At 40.1% G+C, this 22,908-nt stretch overlaps 2 protein-coding genes across 4 annotated transcripts in view; both read right to left on the reverse strand.

Moving 5' to 3' along the window:
• Positions 1-17,856, reverse strand: part of Ca5b (carbonic anhydrase 5B) — a 30,104-nt gene extending 12,248 nt beyond the window's left edge. Inside the window, exons 1-3 of one of the 2 annotated variants that reach the window (XM_048336271.1) lie at positions 17,751-17,831; positions 12,387-12,615; positions 8,992-9,163 (exon numbers count right to left, since the gene is read on the reverse strand). In XM_048336271.1, coding sequence (XP_048192228.1) covers positions 8,992-9,127 — 136 coding nt within the window. In that variant the 5' untranslated portion in view covers positions 9,128-9,163; positions 12,387-12,615; positions 17,751-17,831. Of the gene's footprint in view, positions 1-8,991; positions 9,164-12,386; positions 12,616-17,750 lie in introns of both variants that reach the window. The other variant, XM_048336270.1, reaches the window with a different exon arrangement.
• A 1,239-nt stretch (positions 17,857-19,095) lies between these two features.
• LOC125344173 overlaps positions 19,096-22,908 on the reverse strand; it is a 34,828-nt gene continuing 31,015 nt past the window's right edge. For both annotated transcript variants that reach the window (XR_007209425.1, XR_007209426.1), the window contains one exon: positions 19,096-19,652. The gene's annotated coding sequence lies outside the window, so the exon portion shown is untranslated. The remainder of the gene's footprint in view (positions 19,653-22,908) is intronic.

Consider the following 22,908-nt stretch of genomic DNA (forward strand, 5'->3'; position numbering starts at 1 on the left):
AAACCAGTGACAACTAAATAACGGTCTTAGAAATTAGCACTTAAGACTTTCAGTGTCTAAAGCAGAAGGTTAAAAAATGTCAAGGGAGGGAATTGTGAGGGGGAAAGGTGGGAGAAAAATGAGGGAGAAGGTAACAAGTTGGATAAAAAATGTACTCGCTGCTTTACATATGAAACTGTAACCCATGTGTACACTGCTTTGACAAGAAAGAAATTAATTAAAAATGTCAGAGAACACTTTGGGAAGGACATCATTCTGTTATCTTGTAAAATTATTGTGTCTCAGTCTGCACAATAATGTCACTTAAGCCCAATGTCATCAGTCAGTCGTTTATAAGTATTACAGATGGGAAGAATGAAGGCCAACAGGAAAAGGAAGAGAAACAAATTGACAGAAGCAATGACCCTACACATCTTGCTCAATCACTAAGAATGAGTCTAAGGACTTGGCTATTGTAGCTGCCTTGTTACCCAGTCAAATATGTCGGGATCGTCTTCCTATTTATATGAAAATAAAAACCCCAAATCTTGGCTCTGGTTAACTTTTATGTCCTAAAGCAGAGCCTGTTTGTTTGGTTGTTTATTAGCTTACTTGTTTTAGTTTTTTTGTCTGTTTACAAAAGTTTCCAAGCAATGTAGAAATCCACCTCTCCTGGGTAGAGCAGTGGTCCTTAATAGGAGTTAAGCAGCCTCTAAGGACATTTGGCAAGCTGTTGGAAACTGTTGCATGACAAAACTGGAGGAAAGCTGCTACTGACCTCTAGTGGATAGAGGCCAGAGGTGCTGATCAACATCCTTTATGGAAAGGTTGAATGAATGGGCTCCACTACCAAGAATTACATGCCTCTCCCCACAAAATATCAGCAGTACCAAAGCTGGGAAATGTTCCCTTGTCTAGAGCTCAAAAGTATGCATAAACTCATAGTATTTTTTCCTTTAAACATATATATATAACATAGTAATTTCATCTCTGGAGAAGTTTGAAGCCAATGTTTTATATTTACCTCCTCCCGATGAAAGCATGTGTGAAACACAGGAATTCACCTTTGAAAAGAACAAGAACTTCCTGTTTCAGAAATATAAAATAGGAAATAGGTAGGATGTACTATGATACCACCATATTTTAATTGGATCAGAATGCAAACTTGTGGTCAAGAGCCAAATATCATCCTCATCACCTTCATCCCCATCCCCATCATCATCATTCTCTCCCCCCTCCTGTTTCCCTGAAGTGCTGCTTTAAGTATATATCCTTAAATTTTGAGTATTGGTAATCCAATTGTTATGGTCAGGTGACAAAGCTATATTTGATTCAAATTGTGTTCTTTTTCTTAATTCATTTTTTAAAAACTCCTAGAAAATCTTACTATCCCTGGCACAAAAGAACCCACATCTAAATCTACTCAATCTATGTCTGTTAACTGGAGAATTCACACCCTTAAAAGCCAAGGAATAAGGGTCTCCTGTGGACTAAGGAAGAACTGGAACAGTGACTAGGTCCCCAAGATAATGTCCTTGGTCATCCTAAAAGGAATGGGAGTATAGGTTTTTCATTGTTTGTGTAGCCTCCCAAGCTAAGCTTGGTACCAGGCCCAAACAGGCACTAAATGCTTATTTCCCTGATAGAGAAAACTGGAGTCAATACCAGACTCTCTACCCTTACCTCACACTTGTCATCTCTAACAAGTAAATTGGTTTATCCCCAAAACTTCTGTAGTTCAAATGACCAGATCTGTTTCTCTCACACTTAAAAAAAATCTACCAGACTCATCAGGTTCAATAGCTCAAGCTTGCAATTCTAGCTCGGAAGGCAGGAAACAGCCTACCACTGTTTGACACCAGTCATGGCATAAAGTTGGCAAGATGCAGCTCAACTTAACCAATTGGCTGTACATCTCCAAGCAACAAGGGGAAGCACAAGTAGGGTGACTGAAGTCCAGTCCATCCTGAGCATCAAGAATCTACCCTGAGGGCTGGGGATATAGCCTAGTGGCAAGAGTGCCTGCCTCGGATACACGAGGCCCTAGGTTCGATTCCCCAGCACCACATATACAGAAAACGGCCAGAAGCGGCGCTGTGGCTCAAGTGGCAGAGTGCTAGCCTTGAGCGGGAAGAAGCCAGGGACAGTGCTCAGGCCCTGAGTCCAAGGCCCAGGACTGGCCAAAAAAAAAAAAAAAAAGAATCTACCCTGAAAATAACCAACGCAAAAAGGGGCAGGAGGCATGCTTTAAGTGGTAAAATGCCTACCTAGCTGGCATGAGACTCTGCGTTCAATCCTCAGTATTGACAAAAAACACCCCAAACAGTCTACTACACTCTCAAGGTCAGTTCAAGTTCCTTCTTCAACAATCTCACCCTAAATTAAACACCCCTTCCTTTGTTCTTACTGCTTAGCATCCACTGTCTTGTTAAGCAAACCTCTGAGACCAGACTACAGGGAATCTCTGAAAAGAAATAAAAGGGTTTATTGGGCCATTACAGATATTGGCCTGAAACAAAGGGGGTAGTCCTGGGCAAAGTTCCTATAGGTCCCTGAAGCAAGGTTGAATAGCAGTTGGGAAAATGTCTGCTGGACCTGAAAAAAAAAGACATAGTACTTTAAAATGAAAGAAAGAAGAAAGAAGGCATAAATTATTTACATTAAACCTATGTGAGCCATGAGTTAAAGGAACAGGAGTACTTAAAGCAAGGAAAGCTATGAGATGGGAAGACAGCCCATTAGGTAAAGCTATTAGCCTCTCCTCCCCCATCCTTCCTCCCTTCTAATCTTAGGCCCTTAGTAATTAAATTTAGGACATTTCAGAATTGTCTCTCTTATCACTCTCTACCTGAGACTTTCAATATGGTAGGTATTTACCCCATGTGGGTAGTCGAAATTGAGATGTGCTATAAATGAATGAAATTAGGGACTTTGAAGGCTTAGTTCAAAATAATACCAAAATCAAAATTTCTTTTGTAATTCTAATAGTAATTTTATATTAAAATGATAATATTTTGAAAATATTGGGCGAAATAAAATAGTTGAAATTGATTTTCTGCTTTTTTGTATTTTCTTTTTAATGTGTTTATTAGAAAATACAAAATTACCTATGTGACTCAGGCTATAGGAGAGGTGGGAAAACTTTTTTGTGCCAAAGTCCATTTGTATATTTATCATTCAAGCACCTTACAAAATTATTAATACAAGCATCCAACAAGAAGCATATGAGAAGCATATAGGCCAATCCTACCATATACCAAATTATTTGGGGGAGGGGCTTAGGTCCCCACCCCTAACGGATAACATTGCTTTATACCTTCATTTGTTTTCTACAATGTACCTTGCCATGTACTGATCTTTTTTTCTTTTCTTTTTCTTTTTCTTTTTTTTTTGCCAGTCCTGGGCCTTGAACTCAGGGCCTGAGCACTGTCCCTGGCTTCCTTTTGCTCAAGGCTAGCACTCTGCCCCTTGAGCCACAGCACACTTCTGGCCGTTTTCTGTATATGTGGTGCTGGGGAATTGAACCCAGGCCTTCATGTATACGAGGCAAGCACTCTACCACTAGGCCATATTCCCAGCCCCGGTCTTTTTTTCTTTGATTATGCTATTTCCTCACATCATTGAAGGCCATCTTTGCAGGCTTTGCCCTTAGTGCAGTGACAGGATACACAAGGACTCTTCAAGTGGCTTTGTTGAGGAGGAGGATGAATCACAAATTGCCTTGTGGGAGCATTAGTGCTTTAAGAGACACTTGGACACTGTGTCCATTATCCACAGCATATTCAGGCCATTATCAGCAGTGGACACTAAAACCCATATATCCTCTGGTCAGTTCCAGGGCTATTTGTTGGTCTCAGGTAGCTGAAGATAACTCTGAGACTACTATGGAATTCCAAGAGGCTCTTAATAGAGCTGTCATTTCTCTAGATATTTGAATGTTAAGAGGATAGGTTAGAAGTATTCTGGGTGTCTGTTATCTGGGGATTACCAGGTTTCTTTGAAATAACATGGCAACACAAAGTTTACTAATATTATTTGCCAGGCTTTATTTGTGTTATTCACAATAACATGGAAAAATAGTAGAACAATACTGTAACAGTTCAGTTATAATATAGATCAGTGATGTCAAACAGAGCTTTCTGAGGATGGAAATATCTAGTATCTATTAGGCACATACGATTATAAAATGTTAATTAAATGTACATGCAAATACTCATATGGAGTTAGTGGCTACTTCTTATATAGTTCAAGTCAAGGCCGAACTACCCTAAAATGTTTCTTTTTTTTCTTTTTTTTTTTTAACCAGTCCTAGGGTTTGGACTCAGGGCCTGAGCACTGTCCTTGGCTTCTTTTTTGCTCAAGGCTAGCACTCTACCACTTGAGTCACAGCGCCACTTCTGGCCATTTTCTATATATTTGGTGCTGAGGAATCGAACCTAGGGCTTCATGTATATGAGGCGAGCACTCTTGCCACTAGGCCATTTTCCCAGCCCTCTTTTCTTTTCTTTTCTTTTTGATTCTTCTTAATTATCTTTGAGCAGTCTTACAAAGGAATTACCATTCAACAAATTGTTTTAAAGTACAATGCATCTTGATCATCCCTTTCATCATTCTCCTCCATCCCTCACCCCACTTTCAAGTGCCAGTTTCCTGATGTTCATTTTTAGTACTATGAGTTTGTTTTTCTAAGGAATTACACTGTTTGAATTCTCCCCTGCAAATCCCATACTTCAGCTAATACATTTGTGTATACTTGCATACATCCACGTATGTGCTCATTTGTACATTCATAAATTGGTTCCCCATGTGAAAGAGAACATGTGTCCTTTGTCTTTCTAGGCCTGACTTACTTCACAAATTAGGATACAAGGAAATGTTTCTTTTCTAAAATTAGGGATATCATAAACATTAAGATATGCTCGGTTAAATAAAATACATTAGTAGAATTAATTTGATCTGTTTATTTGTACTTTTTTAAATGTGTTCATTAGAAAATAAGGATTACCTATATGGCTCATTACAGTAAGCACAAATGTATACTTTCTCCATTCTAAAGTACATTGCTTATAATTTCATTAACTTAAGAATTACTAAATGATCAAATTCATTTTCCTTTGGTCTACAACCTTATGTCTAATTTTTAAGTGTGTCAATTAGGCTAAATGTTACTAGATTATACTCTAAAAGAAATTGTTCTTATTTTCATCTAGGGTAATAGCTGTATAGCCTATTAAATAGCCTTCTTGAGATAACAGCAAACAACAATTTGAATTGATAGCCAATGATTACTTGGCAGGAGCTTAGGGAGCAAAGTAAAAACAAGGAGCAGAAGAGCTGTCCTAAAATGTTAGGTTTTATTAAGTTGCTACAACCTCCTACTTCAGGTTTTCTCTATTCTCTTATATTATAAAACAAATCATAATGTTAAAAGTAACTGCCAACATTGAGTCTCTAGTCCTCAACAACATAGGTTATATTGGTCACCAGTGTCACTGTGCCTTTAACAGGTGCTTAAAAGCTGATTTGGTAGGCAGTACTGACCCCTAACTTGTGTCCACAAATGAACTGAAGGCAGGCTAAAAGTTACACAGCCCAGGCTCCATTTTGTGTCTGTGTCCTTTGCTGAGTTAGGCTCTCCTACAACTACTGTGTAGCCATCTTGAAATCCAGGAAAGACTGGACTACCTGACAGAGGTTTTTGATGCCCCTTCTCCCCCTACATCCTTCCTGAGATAGTGAGCTGACAGACCATTATGCTGTTAGCCAGCTACACCTCTCACCTATGTGCCCTCAATTCTTCTTCCTATTTAAAAGCTAAAGAAAATGTCTGTTGAGGAAGATGTGCCAAAGTGTCCATGTCACTTCATAAATTTCCTTTTTCTGCTCTTCACCATCTCTCAACTCTTTATTTAAGGAGTTAGGGAGAGAAGATGGACCTTGAAGGATTGATTCCTGCCTTATTCCCCCAGGTCAAGCAAGACAACAGGTGTACGTGAACCGACTTGACCGCATGCCTGTCTGCAGGCTTGTTATTCCAATTTGGGCCTGGCCAAGGACACCACTCTGGGCCCCCAAGAGACCATAGCCCATTTTTCAATTTTCTGCTTCCTTGTTAAGACCTATACAAGCCCACCCCCAAATCCATTCCCTTGCACAACCTCCAAACCTGCAGGAAGGTCTGTGCCCCTGGCTGGCAATAAACAGTCCTAGCCTGTTGATGATCAAGTCCAGCCTATTTCTTTTCTGGTCTCCATTTTCCTAACAGACCAGACCTATGAAATTCGGGAGTTGGAGCTTAGGGCCTAAAATGTCCTGTAACTGGACTTTTCTCTTGGGCTACTGGGCTGCCAGAAACAATGAGTATTGTCCTTACCACTAGGCAGGTCGAGTTAAGACATCAAAAGAGGAAATATTCTCAGTGGGGCAACAAAGACCTAATAACCACTGGGTAAAAACAGGTTGGGACAGTGCAGCATGCCAAGAACTAACTAAATGGTAACTGTGCCCTGCTTTTTTTCTCTACTGATTTGCAAACATATGTTGTACAGTGTGAAATATTAAGTAAAGCCCCACCTCCTGAGGTCACAAATGTTCATTTTTTAACCACTGAAAGCAGCAAACTGTCCTATACACATAAACATACAAGATTTTACTCGTTTAACTTTTAGTGTTCTGTCTTTTTTAAAGGAAACTTTTTGTAGCTAGATAAGTATGACTAATTTTTTCTGTTTTTTGCCTTAGACCACAAAGTGCCAGAGTTGAGAATGAGCTGGTCTGGATAGGATGTGGGCATGCTGGTAGGAAGCCACACCCAACAACCAGAACTTTATTATGATTCCAGACAGTTTACTTTGATGAGACTATAGTCAACATTAAAGGGAAGGAAACAAACTTCCAATTAAAATATATTTATGAAGCTGTTTCAAAACCTTGGATTTATGGGAATTATCATTAATTACTAATATATTTTCCTCTTTTGGATTTGGGATTTTAAAAAACCACAAAACAAAACATCCTCTTCAAGTAATTGTACAAAGGGGTTTCTATTTAATAAATCAGTTGCAAATTTAACAAATCAGTACAAGGCATCTTGATCAATGTTATCTCTTCCATTGTTCTCCCCAATCTTTCCCAACCCACCCACACTGTATAGTTACATTGTATATTGTATATGTAGATTAAATATGTAGATTAAATATTAGGACCGTGTTCCCCTTCCCTTTCTCTCACCATTCAAAGCATTCCATTTTATGCATTCTTTTTATTATGTACATATATGATAAAAATGGAGAAATCTAGTTCTAAATGTAGACCAACATTAGAAAAGCCCATGTCCCTTTCTTTTAAATAATGGAAAACATGAATTAAATATTCTCTTTAATGATATGCCTTCAAAGAAATCATCTTTCCATAAACCCAAATTCAACTTTCTACAAATGCACATTTTATTCTCCAATTATCTTAATGGTTCATAACCAGAGGGCAATTTTGTTCCCTAGAGTGTGTTGGGCAATCGCTGAAGACACTTTTTGGTTCTTGTAACTGGTGGAGGAGGATGTTAAAATTATCTTGCCAGTAAAGGCCTACAATTCTCAGGACAGTCACTAAAGCACAGAGCAATCCATCCTCTATGTGAATGTCACAATGGAAAATTTCCACACTCTCATGGCATGGATACCACCTTCTATTTCCAGGGGAAAATTGAGAGGTTTGAAGAACATCATCTGCCTCCTCACTTACCTTCCATATTTAGCAAAGCATGCACCTGCAAGCCTGTCAGCCCGAACTGACTCGAGGATTTGCACCTCAGGACAGAATAGTCCAGAGCACAAAGAGCTTGAAAATATTAATACGTAACTTCCAGACACATGAGTCATTGGAATAATTTGCCCGCAGCCTATGAATCAAACTTAGTAAAAAAAAAAAAACTGCCAACAACAAGTGATAAAGATATAAGATTCCAAGATATTTGACATCGGATATCTGTTGCTCAGTTTGCCAATGAGATCATCTTAAAACTGAACAAGTTGGGTGCTGGTAGCTCCTGCTTATAATTCTAGAAGATCAAGGTTTGAACTCAACCTCAGGGCGAAAAGTCCTCAAGACTCCATCTCCAAACTTATACTAAGTGAAGTGAGCCAGACCCAAAGAAACATGGACTCTATGGCCTCCCTTATTGGGAATAATTAGTACAGGTTTAGGCAAGTCATAGCAGAGTATCACAAGGCCCAATAGCTATACCCTGATGAACACATAAGATGATGCTAAGTGAAATGAACTCCATGTTATGGAAACAATTGTTATATCACAGTTGTAACTACTTTCAACGTCCTATGTGTATCTGTATCTTCTATTATTGATGATGTTCTTGTATCACCTTCCTGTGGTTGTACCTACACTATCTCTGTAATCTTATCTGAGTATATTGGAAACCGTGTTTACTGGTATTGGAAGTAGGAAATTCAAAGGGAATACCAAATTTGAGAGACACAGGGTAAAAAAAGAGAAACAACTACAAAAGCAATACTTGCAAAACTGTTTGGTGTAAGTGATCTGAACACCTCCGGGGGGGGGGGGGGGGAAGGGAAAGAAGGGGAGGGGGGAGTATGAGGGACAAGGTAACAAACAGTACAAGAAATGTATCCAATGCCTAACGTATGAAACTGTAACCTCTCTGTACATCAGTTTGATAATAAAAATTTGAATAAAAAAATAACTAGCAAAAATCTAGGCTGGAGTGATGGCTGGTAAAGCACCAGCTGAGCAAGCAAGCAGAGCAAGTGTGAGGTCCTGAGTTTAAACAGTGTGCCTGGGTCAGGGGAGGATTGGTCAAAAAAGAACTTCCCACATTTACTTTAATGAATCATTAAAGAAACAGTTATTCTCCTGGGTCTTAGGCATCTAAGTCTGCACTGGAATGTTAATGACATCATACCTGCACATGTATAACACATGTGAATGTTATAAACTCAACAAGTATGTTTGCTCTATTTAAGGAAGTGGAGTACTCACAGGCTCGGTTGCGGGTTCTGTAGGTGCAGGTATAGAGACTGCAGGGCCTCACTGGCATGGACGTTGGAACCTGGAACCTTCTCCACAGCAAAGTGCATGGAGATGTTTGAAGGATCCCCCTCAGTCGATTCATCATCCTCTTTGAGTTGAAATCTCCGTGACTTGCAGGGACCTAAAAATCAGAGAAGGGCAGAGGAGGAAACCCTATGAGCAACAGAGACGAAAACTCATGTGGAAACATCTAAGTAGGACAACATTCAGACTGGTAGTTTAGCTCACACCCTGAGGTGGGGGGAGGGCAAACAAAAGTCAGTAGTTTATTTGCTCTTGTTGCTCAGTCTCATTGGTCCCTCAGTGGCAGGCAGAGTTCAGAAGACTGACTCATGTGCTTGGCCTTTCCCTCAGGGTTTTTCAAATATTAGAGGCCTAAAGAAAAGATTCTCTTCAGTCAGATGAATAAACTGACTGTTTAGGGTATCACATTCTAAAATTAAAAAAAAAAAAGACTCCCTCGAATCCCCATTAAGTATCCCAAAAGGAATTGAATAAAAACAAGCATATGCTCCATATGCTGAATTGCTTGAGAGAGAGAGAGAGAGAGAGAGAGAGAGAGAGAGAGAGAGAGAGAGAGAGAGGAAAAAAAACAAAAGAAGTCATATCCTGCCAATATAGTCATGGGTGGTTTTGAAATCTAAGTTTAAATATAATCTGTGACTCTGCCAGTATTTGGTGCAATGTGATGGTATGGGTATATGAAGGGTATGGGCAAAATTACTGTTTAATTCTCTCTCTACCTCTCTATGTTTCCCAATGAAAGTCTCAGAAGGCAATGGTTTCTAGGGTGTTCATTACAGAATCTTTACATTAAGGCAAGATTAACTTCAGATACTTCTCCAGCTCTCCACCCCTGCTCTGATATTGCTTCATCCACATTTCCTGAAACTCTCATCTCTGTACCAAGTGAACAAGCAAGTTCTGAAATTTAAAAAAAAATCTTAATTCTACATTCATTCCACTGAAGATTTTGAAATGCTTAGAATGACTATTTGCAATGCATTCCGAGAGCTGTTTGGGATACCACTTGGGCAACCATGACTGCAATGTAGCTGGAAGCTTTCAGAGCCTGGCTCTGTCGAGGTCTCAGCCTCAAGTCCATTTGTGTTTGGACCTGCTCACCTGCCACGTGAACTTCACTTTCTCCCATTTTTGTTGTCTCTGCCGGCCTGTGCAGACATTCTTCCTTGGCTCATACTCCCTCAGTCTGTGTTTGGTTAATTCCTGCTCATTCTTCAGGTGACTCGAAATTCACTTCCTTACAACTTGCCCTGACCATGTGACCAACAGGTTAGCCTAGCACTCTTTTTTTGTTGTTGTTATAGTGTGTATTCTAGTTGAATGAAGTACCTAATCAGTAATGTCCTCCCCAGATCCTAGCCCCATGTGGTCGGGACAGTATCTGTGTCAATTACAGCTGCATTACAGACCCTTGTAAAGATGGGTGTTGTTAGGTGGCCAGAACAGATGACAGAAAAGATGCTGATCCTTATTTCAAGAACCAAACCTATCATTTGGCTGACAGCACATTCTAGAATGGAAGTTTATGTTTAGCATGAACTGTAACACTTATAGATGAAGTTCAGCAGGACAAAAGGATTATATGAAATGAAGTGTTTAAGGTAAAGTCTTAATGTGTATTCTTAAACTTACTCAGGAATCTAGAACTAGAGGAGCAGGAAAAATAGCTCAGTTAACACTATACAAGAAGCTGACTCTATGACCTCAAATAGTACAAGTTATAAGAAAGCTCTCGGGGGCTGGGAATGTGGCCTAGTGGTAGAGTGCTTGCCTCATATACATGAAGCCCTGGATTCGATTCCTCAGTACCACATATATAGAAAAAGCCTGAAGTGGCGCTGTGGTAGAGTGCTAGCCTTGAGCAAAGAGAAGCCAGGGACAGTGCTCAGGCCCTGAGTCCAAGCCCCAGGACTGGCAAAAACCAAAACAAAACAAGAAAGCTCTCTGGAAAAGATGATAAGTGTTAGATAAAAACAAATTATTAGTGCTCAATGCCAAGATGCTACTCAAGATATAAATGCAAAAACTATTAAAATAGAAAGTAGTTCTGGATGACCTTTAATGTCCTTTCTTAAAGTCAATAACATCAAACAATTGGAACTAATCAAGTTTCTCTCTGATAAATTGATTTGACATTAAAATGAAATTTCAACAACAGTCAAGAGATGTGGGGGAAACATGCCTTATCACTGAGCTTCCTTTGCACTGATTTCCATTCCCGAATAGAAGGAATAATGCACAATGACCTTATGTACAACAGTGTACTGTTTTAGAAATGAAAAGGTCATGCTCTTCTTGACTCTCTAAATCTTGGAATCTACAAGGAAAAAATACATTTCTTTCTTTTCAGTCCTCTTTGAAAAAACAATGATAACACATACATAATATTTACAATGTAAGCAATCATAATTGTACAAATGCAGGGACACAAAGTATATTATATATATATATATGCCATCTATACCCAAACATCCTCCACCATCCCTCCTCCCCATATAAACTCTGTACTCAGTAAATACAACTCTTTCCCTGCCCTTTAGTGCTTGGCAACCTCTGTTCTACTCTATGTCTCTGTGTATTTGCTTATTCTTGCTCCTCATGTAAGTAGAATCGTATAATATTTGCTTTTCTGTGGCTTATTTGCTTAGCATAACTGAACAGGTATCTCTTCAAGTTGAATGCAATGACACTCTCAATCTAGTGCAATAAAAATATAGGAGTAAAGACTCAAAGTTTTGAAGAGTGGCGGTGCAGCTGGAACAATTCAAGAGGATGGGCCAAGGCCCTAGGACAGGGGAAGCTTCAGGAATGATGAGTATATAAGAGGGTGATTCGGCCTCAAGGCCAGAGGGGACAAATTGGGAGTGGAAATAGGCAGAACTTAGATGATTTCAGTGTTAAGGGGGTATGGGAAAACAATGGCTAAAGAAGCCTTTCTTTTCTACAATCTAGTTGAGAAGAGTGACTTAGTAACTTCCAAAGAGACAATGCTGGGTACAGTGTATAATCAAGAGAAGGGACCTGGCTCAGCCTTCACTGGGAAGGTTGCGATAAGACCGGGCAAGGACGTGTTGCTACCGGCAGAAATTGTACAAACAGAATGTCCAGAACACAGGGCCCTGCACAAGAAGCTGAATAGGGGATCTTAGGGTGGTTATTACAGGCTCTTGGAGAAGTCTGAATAAATGGCCTTTGGCCTCACTCCTCCGCCAGTTCTCAGGAGAAGATTGAGGCAAGATTGAGCTGGTTTGGCAGTCTGGGCAAAAAGCCAGGGCCTTGGTTACATCATAAGGACCACCCCATACTCAGTAGTCACCTATGTATGGACAATGTCAAGACTGCTGGTGGATGACATCTGATCCAGAGGAAGTATCACATGTATACCTTCAGCTCTTTAGTGTTAGAGGGCTTGATGTCACCTGCATTCTTTCAATCATTCACAAAGCTCACCACCTAGTGGTGGACTGCCTGTAGGGGCCTGGAAGTCTAAATCTGTTCCCCAGACAATTCCTGATCTCATTGTAGGGGGCCATGACTTTCTTTAGCATCCTGTAGATAAAACAGAGCAACAACAGAATTCCAAACGTGTGTGTGTGTGTGTGTGTGTGTGTGTGTGTGTGTGTGTGTGTTGGTACTGGGGTAGGGGGCTTGAACACAAGGCCTGGCCACTGTCCCTTAGCTTTGTTGTTCAAGGCTAGTGCTGTACCACGTGAGTCACATGTACTTCCAGCTTTTTAGTGGTTAATTGGAGATAAGTATCTTATGGACTTTTCTGCCTGGGCTGGCTTGGACTACAATCCTCAGATCTTGCCCTCTTGAGTAGCTAGGATTACAAGCATGGGTCTGACTCTCAAACTCATTGTGGAAACCATAGGGAAAGACTGTCTAAAGTTTCTTCTCATTATCCCATGTCTGCTGTTAGGATTTGTCAGTGTGCAGACCAAGCAGATGCCTCAGGATGCAGTACAAGGTGGGATTCCATGGTGATTTGAGATTATTTTGGGAACTATGAAGTTTCAAGAGTCTGGAAAGCTTTTATATTTTATTCTGTGTATATTGGGAAAGCAGAGCACAGGATGGATGGATGTTAAGCAAGGGGTGCAGCTAGAAAAGTCAAGAATGATGTGAGTCTTTAAACTGTCCCTTATTCAGTCCATTACTCTTTTATTCTTTCTTCCTTCAAGATAAGAAATGAAAATGGAGTCAATGTTGGGGAAATGAAACACGGACCATCCCTTTGTGATGCTTACATTCTAGTAGGGAGATACAGATAACAAACAACACATGTAATAAATAAAGCAGTTCTAGAGATAGTTTGAATATGTCCAGTGAAATGTAGAGCAGTATAAGGTGTGAATCTGGAGTTACACTGGGGACAGGGTGTTGTATTTGGCCTCATTGAGAAGGTAGAATTTGAGCAAAGGATTGAAAGAGGTAGAGAATGCACTATATACCTCTCTAAAGAAAGGTGAGGGAGGAGGTTTGTGCAAAGACCCTGAAGAAGGAGCACATTGGACACATTCAAAAGATGGCCATATAGTTGGAGTGAAGAGAAGATATTTGAGGTCCAGAAGCAATGGATGAGAGATCAATTTGACTTCTAGGTCATCATAAGGGTTCTTTTTCTCACTCAGAGTTTCTGAACCCTGGAATTACTGACCAGAAGGTTGAGAGGAGCTGTTCTCTGTACAGAAGAATTCCTACTGGCTAGTAGTGGCTAGGGGACCTACAAAACTTACAGTAGAGTTATGATAACAAAAAAATGTCTCCTGCCAATAATCCCAGTTACTCAAGAGCATGAGATCTGAGGATCACGGTTTAAAGCCAGCTCTGGTAGGAAAGTCTGTGAGACCCTTATCTCCAATGAATGACCCAAAAAGCTGAAAGTAGAGCTATGGCTCAAGAGGTAGAGGGCTAGCCTTGAGAAAAATGAAGCTCAGGGATAGCAGCCAGGCTCTGAGTTCAAGCCTCAGGCCTAGCACAACAGCAACAATGAAAAAGTGTCTCCAGCTATTGCCAAGTGTTGTCCAGTAACAAGTGAGCTGAGGTGGAGAACTACTGTTCTAAGTGAAATGAGATTTTTGAACAGAGGAACAACAATCTGATTTACAGTTTTATTTTTTTAATTTATTCATTAATTTAATTAGTGTTGGCAGTACTGAGGTTTGGTCAGGTCTGGTGCTTGCTAGGCAGGCGCTTTACCACTTGAGGTTCTGGGCCAGCCTGCTGATTTACATTTTTAGATTACTTGGTGTTACCTATGAAAAATCACCTTTGGAGTAGTAAGGATGTAGCACAGTGGTAGAGCACATGTGAGATCCCTGGTTAAATCTCCAGCAGGGGAAAAAAGAAGGTATCTTAGGATAATCCAGGGACATGACCTGAGCAGGTCACAGTAAAAGTGTTAAGATGTACTTGGATTCTGGATAATATCCTGGAGATACAGCTTATAAAATGTGAAAGAAAGGGGTTAAATATTGCTGAAGGATTCTTAGCCTAAGCAACTGGAAAGCTAGAGTTGCTGAGAGTAAAGAAAGTGGGGGAAACAGTTTTGGGGGTAGACAGGTCAAATTGGGGTCATGCAGACTTTGAAATAAAATTCCAGTAGTCCAAGTGAAAGAATATGAAGCAGTGAACTGGCAGTGCCAGCAGAGATAGGCAAGGTACATTGTGTTCAAGAAATAGTCATTTTGGTTAGGAGAATGGGTAGAAAGAAGAGGAGAATATGCTGAGCATAATGGCTCATACCTGTAATCCTAGCTGTTTGGGAGGCAAAAATTGGTAGGATCACAGTTGGAGGCCGTGAGACCTTATCTCAATAAATAAACAAGGCAGGGTGGCAGGCATACAACTTTGATTGGAGGTACATAGGAGGCATAGGTAGGAGGATCAAGGTCTGAGGCTGGCCCAAAGCAAAACCCCAAAAACCCTATATGATAAAATAACTAGAGTGAAAAAGGACCGGGAGCATGACTCAAATAGTAAATTGCCTACCTAGCAAATATGCGGCCTTGGATTCAATCTTAGTACCTAAAAAGAAAAGAAAAGGGGGTGGGGAGTAGGGTTTTATATTTGGTGAAGAAGTAGAGGCCTAGTGACTTTATGGCTGGAACAATGTTGGTAGAATGAAGATGAGGACCAGAAGTTGGTATGAAAAACAAGGAAGGGAAAGATTTGAAATGCCAATGGGACAGCCAGAAAGCAAGGTCTCTGAGAGGGTTAATAATGCAGCTCTTCTGTTCAGGAGCCATCACAAAGTTAGAGACAAGAGGAAAATCCCTCCCTGGATAAGTTACAGATGTACTATAAAAGAACTATTTTAAAGATGCCAGGACAGGTGCCTGTGACTTTTATCTGTAATCCTAGCAAATTACGAGGCTGAGATCTGAGGATAGTGGTTTGAAGTCCGCCTGGGCAGGAAAGTCCATGAGACTCTTATCCCCAATTAACCAGCAAAAACACTAAGGGATGGTGATCAGGCCCTGAGTTCTAGCCCCAGGAATGACTCCCACATACCCATATGCACACCTCCCCTCCCCCCACCTCCTGTCAAGATCCTAAGAGATTGTGTAAGAGCCAATAGTCATAAAAGGAGCAGAATCTGGAATATCAGAGATAAGGAGTGTTCTAGGAAAATCCAAATAGAGACTCAATTCGGAATCACTAGGCCACAAAACTTACAATAGATGAGGATTTTAATGCTCAGGGTTAAATTCAATCCCTTCTGTTAAATTCAAAATAATAAGTTATTGAGAGTTAGTTATTTATAGCTCCCTTGCTGAACTCATCATAGCTAAGTCTGTGATATCATAAATAGTAGTTTAGGCATTAAACATAGCATTAACAATGGACTACCACATGATACTGTAGTTCCTAAAAAAATAGCCTGTGTTTAAGTTTGTCTATAAAGACATACCCATGGACTCAATGGGTCACAGGAAACTAAGCTTTGTATGCTATAGGCACTTTGCTATAGCTGATTATTTATATGTATTCTCAAACTTGACTGACATGTCCCTTACCCGTTGTTTTTCAAACATAGAAATGTGTGGAAAAAAAGAAAATCTGAAAGCCCTTAAAGAATCATTTGAAAACTGTATGTTTATTATAACAAGTAGCTTAACCTCTACTTCATCAAATTATTTATATCTATGCAAAACAGATAGCAAAAAAGGAACCATACTCTGACTCTTGCATTGAAAGACATTACTTGGTTCCCATCAGATTGACCTTTCATTTCCTTGCTTCTTGATTTCCAAAAGAAGCAGATCTGTTGCAATTGCCTGAAATCTAGAGATTAGGTTGCCATATCTTGATAAGAAAGCTTAGCTTCCTCCTCTCACCCTTTTCTAGGAGTGTGATCCCAGTATGAGATGTTTCAAAATACATGTCTAATAATTGTTCTGTGTGGCACAAGTGTCTGCCCCAGTGAGGCCATGAGATGTAACGCATTTTCCTCTTTTCATCACATGTCAAAAATGCTCATATTAGCTTATTTACTCACAATCCACTCACACTTTATTTTGTTCCAGTTGTGAGCGCTCACAGTCTTTTGCCTAGCTTCAGGGAGAACAGAGCAACAGTATTCAGGCACAGACAATGGCACCCTTGCTGCTTTTGGTCTTTCGGCAAAGGTGAGTCTTGGCATAGGTATTGATTTTAAAAGATCTGAGAAAAGGAAGAAAGACCTAAAAAAAAAATCCTGAGAGGGCCTTCATTTTCAACAGACCCATGACCCCTCTGAAGAATGCAGGGTTATTTCTCTCCAGATTCTAGAAAGGCTTTAAACAGCAGTGTGAAGATCATTCCGATTATCAATCAGTAAAGCAAGTGGGGGAAAGAACCAAGGTGGTTTTCAGTGGTTGAGAGAACAAGTTCTAAGGTATATACATATACAATGAACACCTGGTATTTCTCAAACTTTCCCAGCGGAAAATACATGGGAGGGAGAACACTGACATTAATATTAATGTGTTGTCACTAGCCACTAAATAGAAGTGTTTAAGGATGAAAGCCACAAAGAATATCAGCTTCTAACAATTTTGTATTTGGAAGGTTCCTCTCCTTCAGCCCTTAGGATGGGGCACAAAACCAAAGGGCCAGGAGAAGAAGTTGGGGAGTGGAAAAACAAAAAAAGCTCAGATTTCTCCACAGGCACAGCTGTGATGGTAACTCCTGCCCTGGGGGTGACTAGGAGGCTGTCCCCAGTTCCTGGCACCGTGGGGATGGGGGTGGAGAAGAAGTACAAAGCAGTGCTCAGTGAGTTCCAGCATACTGCCTGCCTCGGTTTCTGGAACTGTAACTTAAGATGTGTCGCCTTTACCCTGGTCTGCAACTATTTCAGAGCCGGCTGGACTTGAATCGATTAGATTCATTCACCGCTGGCCACATGCCCTCTGAAGTACTTGGCCTTCTGTCCCCCACAAGTTCTCTGGGACAGCTATTTTGTGGTGAAATGCAAAAGACCATAGTAGAGGAAAAGGGCTGGGATCGAGAGTACGAAGTCCTAATAGGCCCTCTTCAGTCAGGGGCGCTCCCCGGGAGCTCAGGAAATACTGGGAGACCAACAGCTGCCGGGGCTTGAACACCGGGGCAGAGTCGTGGGGAGGGTCGCGGCTTTCTCTGGGTCTGCCCTTCCCGGCTCCGATAGGGGGAATCCCACTCCACCAGGCAGCCATCCTTACCTGAGGGTTTTCTTAAAGAGTATTCACTCAGCTCACAGTCCGCTAGTATCTCAGGACCCCGAACTGGCTATCCACAAAGCCACGCCCCACAAGCCCCGAGCCACGCCTCTTCCTCGAGGCCACGCCCCCAGCGGATTGTAGCAGGGCTCTGCTGCCTTCCTAGAACTTCAGCCCTGGCCACACCCTTCCCAGCCCAGTCACACCCCGTCGCCACGCCTCTGGGCTGTATTGCCGAAACTCCGCCTCCTATTCTCTGCCTGCTGCTGGCCACATTCGTGGGGGTGAAATCAAGACTAACCTAAGAGACTAGTCTAAAAAGTGGCTTTCCTACTTACACTTTCTGGGTAGCTGATCTGACAGGCCCGTGACAAACTGGCCTGCCCGGGCAAATTGGAAAAATAAAGAATGCTAAAAGGAGTATGGCATGGCCGAAGTGGTAGAACCCCAGCCTGGCTATGGCTAACAGAAAGCCCTCAGTTCAAATATCTGTTCAAACATCCGCCAATGTTAAGAAAAAGTGATTTTCCTCAGGTCTCTCCTGTCTCCAAACAGCATTTGTGGTAGGCACAGGCGACCCACTTGGGAAACAAATATGGAATGTATTTTTGTGTCCAATTGACTCAAGTTTCTAAACATCCCTTGAACTTGAATGGTGGGTCCTTGTTTCTTCTAGCCAGGTTTCAGGTGTTTTTTTTTTAATTGTTTATTTATTTATTCTGGTCCTGGGACTTGAACTCTGGGCCTGGGTGCTGTCTCTGAGCTCTTCAGCTCAAGGCTAGTGCTCTACCACTTGAGCCACACTGCCACTTCTGGTTTTCTCGTGGTTCATTGGAGATGAGTCTCATGGACTTTCCTGCCTGGGCTGGCTTTGAACTGCGATCTTCAGATCTCAGCCTCCTGAGTAATTAGAGTTATAGGCATGAGCCACTGGAGTCCAGCTTCATTTTTTAAACCAGAATATGTTTTTAGCTGATCTTAAATGCTAAGCGGCTGTATGGAGTAAGCACAATCCTCTATTGCCTGTTGTCTCTTCCCGGTGAGTTTTTCTAGGCACCCATTAACTTCTTGCTGTCTAAGACTTGTCTTGACTTCACCCCACTTACACTAAGATTCTGATTATGCTCTGAGACTATTCTTGTTCCCATTAACAACTCTGAGGTACACACACACACACACACACAGAGAGAAAGAGAGAGAGAGCGTGCAAAGATTATACATCTAGAAATCTTGTACTAGGGACTTGTGGGAGAAAAGCATTCTCCTTTAGCCACTCAACTACTCATTTATTCAAACTACACTTTTTTTAGTTAAAAAAATAAGACAAGCCTCAAGGAGTTGATCCAACTTGGAGTTTGACAAAGCAAAAACTGATGAGAAAGTAAAAATGTGTTAAGAGAGTTGATAGGTTAGAAAAGACTTGGTAATTACAGGCTTTGGTGTCATTAACAGGGTATTTGGGGTAAACCATTGGAAGGTACTTTCATATTCCTTTATAAAATCTTTCTTGTATGTATGCTGTTTAACATGTATAAAAACAGTCTCTTCCACCTTGTAAGCATCAAGTTTTTCTGCATATAACTCTTCATACGGCAGCAATAAATTTTTATGATTTTTATTAGCATACATTGGTGGTAGAAGGAAGGTTTCATTGTAACATACATACATACAATGTACCCTGTTCAAACTAATCCCCTCTATTGCACTACCTTATCTTCTATCCTTAAAACAATTTCAACAGGTTTCACCGTTGTTTTCATGAACACAATGAGCTACTTCGATGATATTCATACTCATTTGCCTTCTCCACTGGCCCTCTCCCTTTCCTGCTGAGGACACTTTCATTCTCTTCTTTCCCACCTCTCATTCCATCTTTCCCTTGGAAACAGTGGCAACGTCGTTGAGCTAGAAGGAACACAAAGAAAATAATTTTCAACAAAATATTTTTATTCAGTTCACTTTGACCTTGATGACTCTACCTTATTTATATAAAATGTCTCAAATGTATATCATTTCTTTCGTGAACAATAAATAAACATGAAATAGGATCAATTACAGCTTGGACAAGTTACAGGTGATCATCTTTAATGTAGCTATCAAAGAATTCATTTTCTTGTACAAATGATTTTAGGCATCTTACAAAAATAAAGCCAATATTGGATAAAAGAATCAGTCAAAGGAATCACAGGAAGAAGAGTTTTTAAAAAGAAAATAAAGCAGTAATAAAATATAGTTAGTGATAAACACTTAAGTAAGCAAACTAAACTTTTTCTTTCTGAACAAAAAGGAAAATGTCCTGGTTAAAAGTGAACCAGAGGGCTGGGGATATGGCCTAGTGGCTAGAGTGCCTGCCTCGTATTCATGAGGCCCTGGGTTCAATTCCCCAGCACCACATATACAGAAAATGGCCAGAAGTGGCGCTGTGGCTCAAGTGGCAGAGTGCTAGCCTTGAGCAAAAAGAAGCCAGGGACAGTGCTCAGGCCCTGAGTCCAAGCCCCAGGACTGGCCAAAAAAAAAAGTGAACCAGAGATTTGGCTGTATTATGTTTATTGCAGGAGAAAAGACAATCTTTTTAAGTTATTTTTAGTTCTCATAAAATAAAGGGCAAGACTTGGTTTGATTGTGTTTTTTTAAAATTATCTTTAGGTAGTTGCACTAAGAACTTAAAAAAATTAAACTCTCAAAAACTCAACAGCCCAATTAATAAATGGGCTAATGAGCTAAAGAGAATCTTCTCAGAAGAAGTAAAAATGGACAATGGGCACATGAAGAAATGCTCAACATCTCTGGCCATAAAGGAAATGCAAATCCAAATATTGAGATTCTACCTCACCGCAGTTAGAATGAACACATTTTAAAAATACCACAGAAAACAAGGATATGTTTGAATGATTTTTGAGAAGTCTAGTTTTTTTTTTTATTTTTATTAGCAAGAAAAAGTCCTGAGGCTGGGAATGTGGCTTAGCGGTAGAGTGCTTGCCTAGCATGCATGAAGCCCTGGGTTTGGTTCCTCAGCACCACATAACCAGAAAAAGCTGGAAGTGACACTGTGGTTCAAGTGGTAGAGTGCTAGCCTTAAGCAAAAAGAAGTAGGAACAGTGTTCAGTCACCGAGTTCAAGCCCCAGGACTGGCAAAAAAATAATAATAAAAAGTCCTGAATCCTTATGAAGATGTTGTAAACAAGAAATAAATGTCCCAAAGAACTACACACAGCTCCTTTCAGAGTATACTGTTGCCATCGCAACGCATAATGCATTAAATCAGTTGTACAAGCTCTCCAAATTTCCTTGTTTAACTGAGTACACAAGTTGTAGAGCGGCACACACTGGGTTACTTCATTGTAGCATTCAGATCACTATTTCTCACGATGGCAAGTAAATTTCAATCTGGATCTCAACTCTTAACCATTAGTATTAGCTGCTAGAATAGACATTCTCGTGAAATTCTGTGACTGAGTGTAGGCTCAGAAGGAAACAGTTCTATGGAAAACAACTATCTCTGTTTCTTATCTGAGTACATTGGAAACCGTGTATACAGGTATTAGAACTAGGAAACTGAAAGGGAATACCAAAATCGAGAGACACGGGGTAAAAAAGACAAATGATTACAAAAGCAATACTTGCAAAACTGTTTGGTGTAAGTGAACTGAATACCTCGGGGGGGGGGGAAAGGGTAAGGGGGAGGGGGGAGGGGAGTATGAGGGACAAGGTAACAAACAGTACAAGAAATGTATCCAATGCCTAACGTATGAAACTGTAACCTCTCTGTACATCAGTTTGACAATAAAAATTTAAAAAAATAAAAAAGAATAGGCAACTGGCTGCAGATAGAATCTATCAGGCATCTCTGATTTGTATGAATAGAGACTCTATGAAATAATTTAAAGTTCTTCCAAAGCATTTCTTATAATTACAACATGATAGTTCAGAGTCACTGTTATTAACCAAAATAGAAGGCCAGAAAATTGGAGATGTTAAATAATTCATGTTTGGTGTGTCAACCAGAATTAAAATAATTAGTTAATGTTCTGTTATGTAAACAACAGCATCTAACCAAAGCCATACATGGCCTAATTGTCTCCCCACCATCTCTTCCAAAAGGCTGGTAAAGGAAACACATATGGGCAGGGCTAAACACATTTGTGAAAATTACAAGATTCAGCCAAATTAGTGATTAAAGATCAAAAATCCTATTTCCTAACTCAATGTGTGTCTGTGAGAATTTTAGCCCAGAAAAACAAGTATTATGTGCCAAGATCATGAAAAGACTTCAGTATAATGCTCCGGAAGCAGTGTAAATGATTGAACATCCAGGAGGAAATACCAAAATATTCAGTATAGCTTTTGCACTTACTGTATGTGACTCATTATGATTTGCTGAGGGATGTTCATTCACAAAATGCAAGAGACAAGTTACTTAGGCACTCTGTATAAGAAACCATCCTCTTAATCCTTACTATAGGAATATAAGGTTGGAAAAATTACATTCACTCAGTTTGTGTGGTTAATTTTTATTTTTTAGGCAGTAGTGATTAACTTTTCCTGAGGTAAAAACAATGCTAGCCTGTGGAAAAAAATCAAAGTTCATAGTGGTTACACTATTAGTTAACCTACAAAATTTTGATGAGCCTTTTGAATGTGCTAGGTTTATAAGATATTTTCATCTTAAATGGGCACAAAATAGAATGACAGAGACAAAAATATTAAAAACCTAAGTTTCTTTGTTTATGCTGGAAGTTGAATTCTGTTCTTTCTGGCTAGGAATGATTAAAAATGTAATAGAACTCCAGACACTTCATTCTGAATAGTTTTGGGTTTCCTGAAGCTCTAGTTTATGACTACCATAAGCAGTCAATTCAATCATATTCAAATAGTCATGACAATCTGATACCAGGAGTTCTCACATATAATCCATGTGGCCTGGATATATACACAAAGGAACCAAAGTCAGTATAAATAATAAAAATGCAGCCACTATGGAGAACAATATGGAGCTTCTTCAAAAACTAAAATCAGACCTACCATATGATAGAACTATTCTGCTTTTAAACGGATCTGAGGTAGTATAAGCGAGCACACAATAGAGGTACCTGAATATCCATGTTTATTATAGCACTATTTAAAACAACTAAGTCAGGTGCCTATCAACTTGTGAATGGAT

Source organism: Perognathus longimembris, chromosome 28, assembly GCF_023159225.1.
Source record: "Perognathus longimembris pacificus isolate PPM17 chromosome 28, ASM2315922v1, whole genome shotgun sequence".
In the NCBI taxonomy this organism is placed as follows: domain Eukaryota; kingdom Metazoa; phylum Chordata; class Mammalia; order Rodentia; family Heteromyidae; genus Perognathus; species Perognathus longimembris.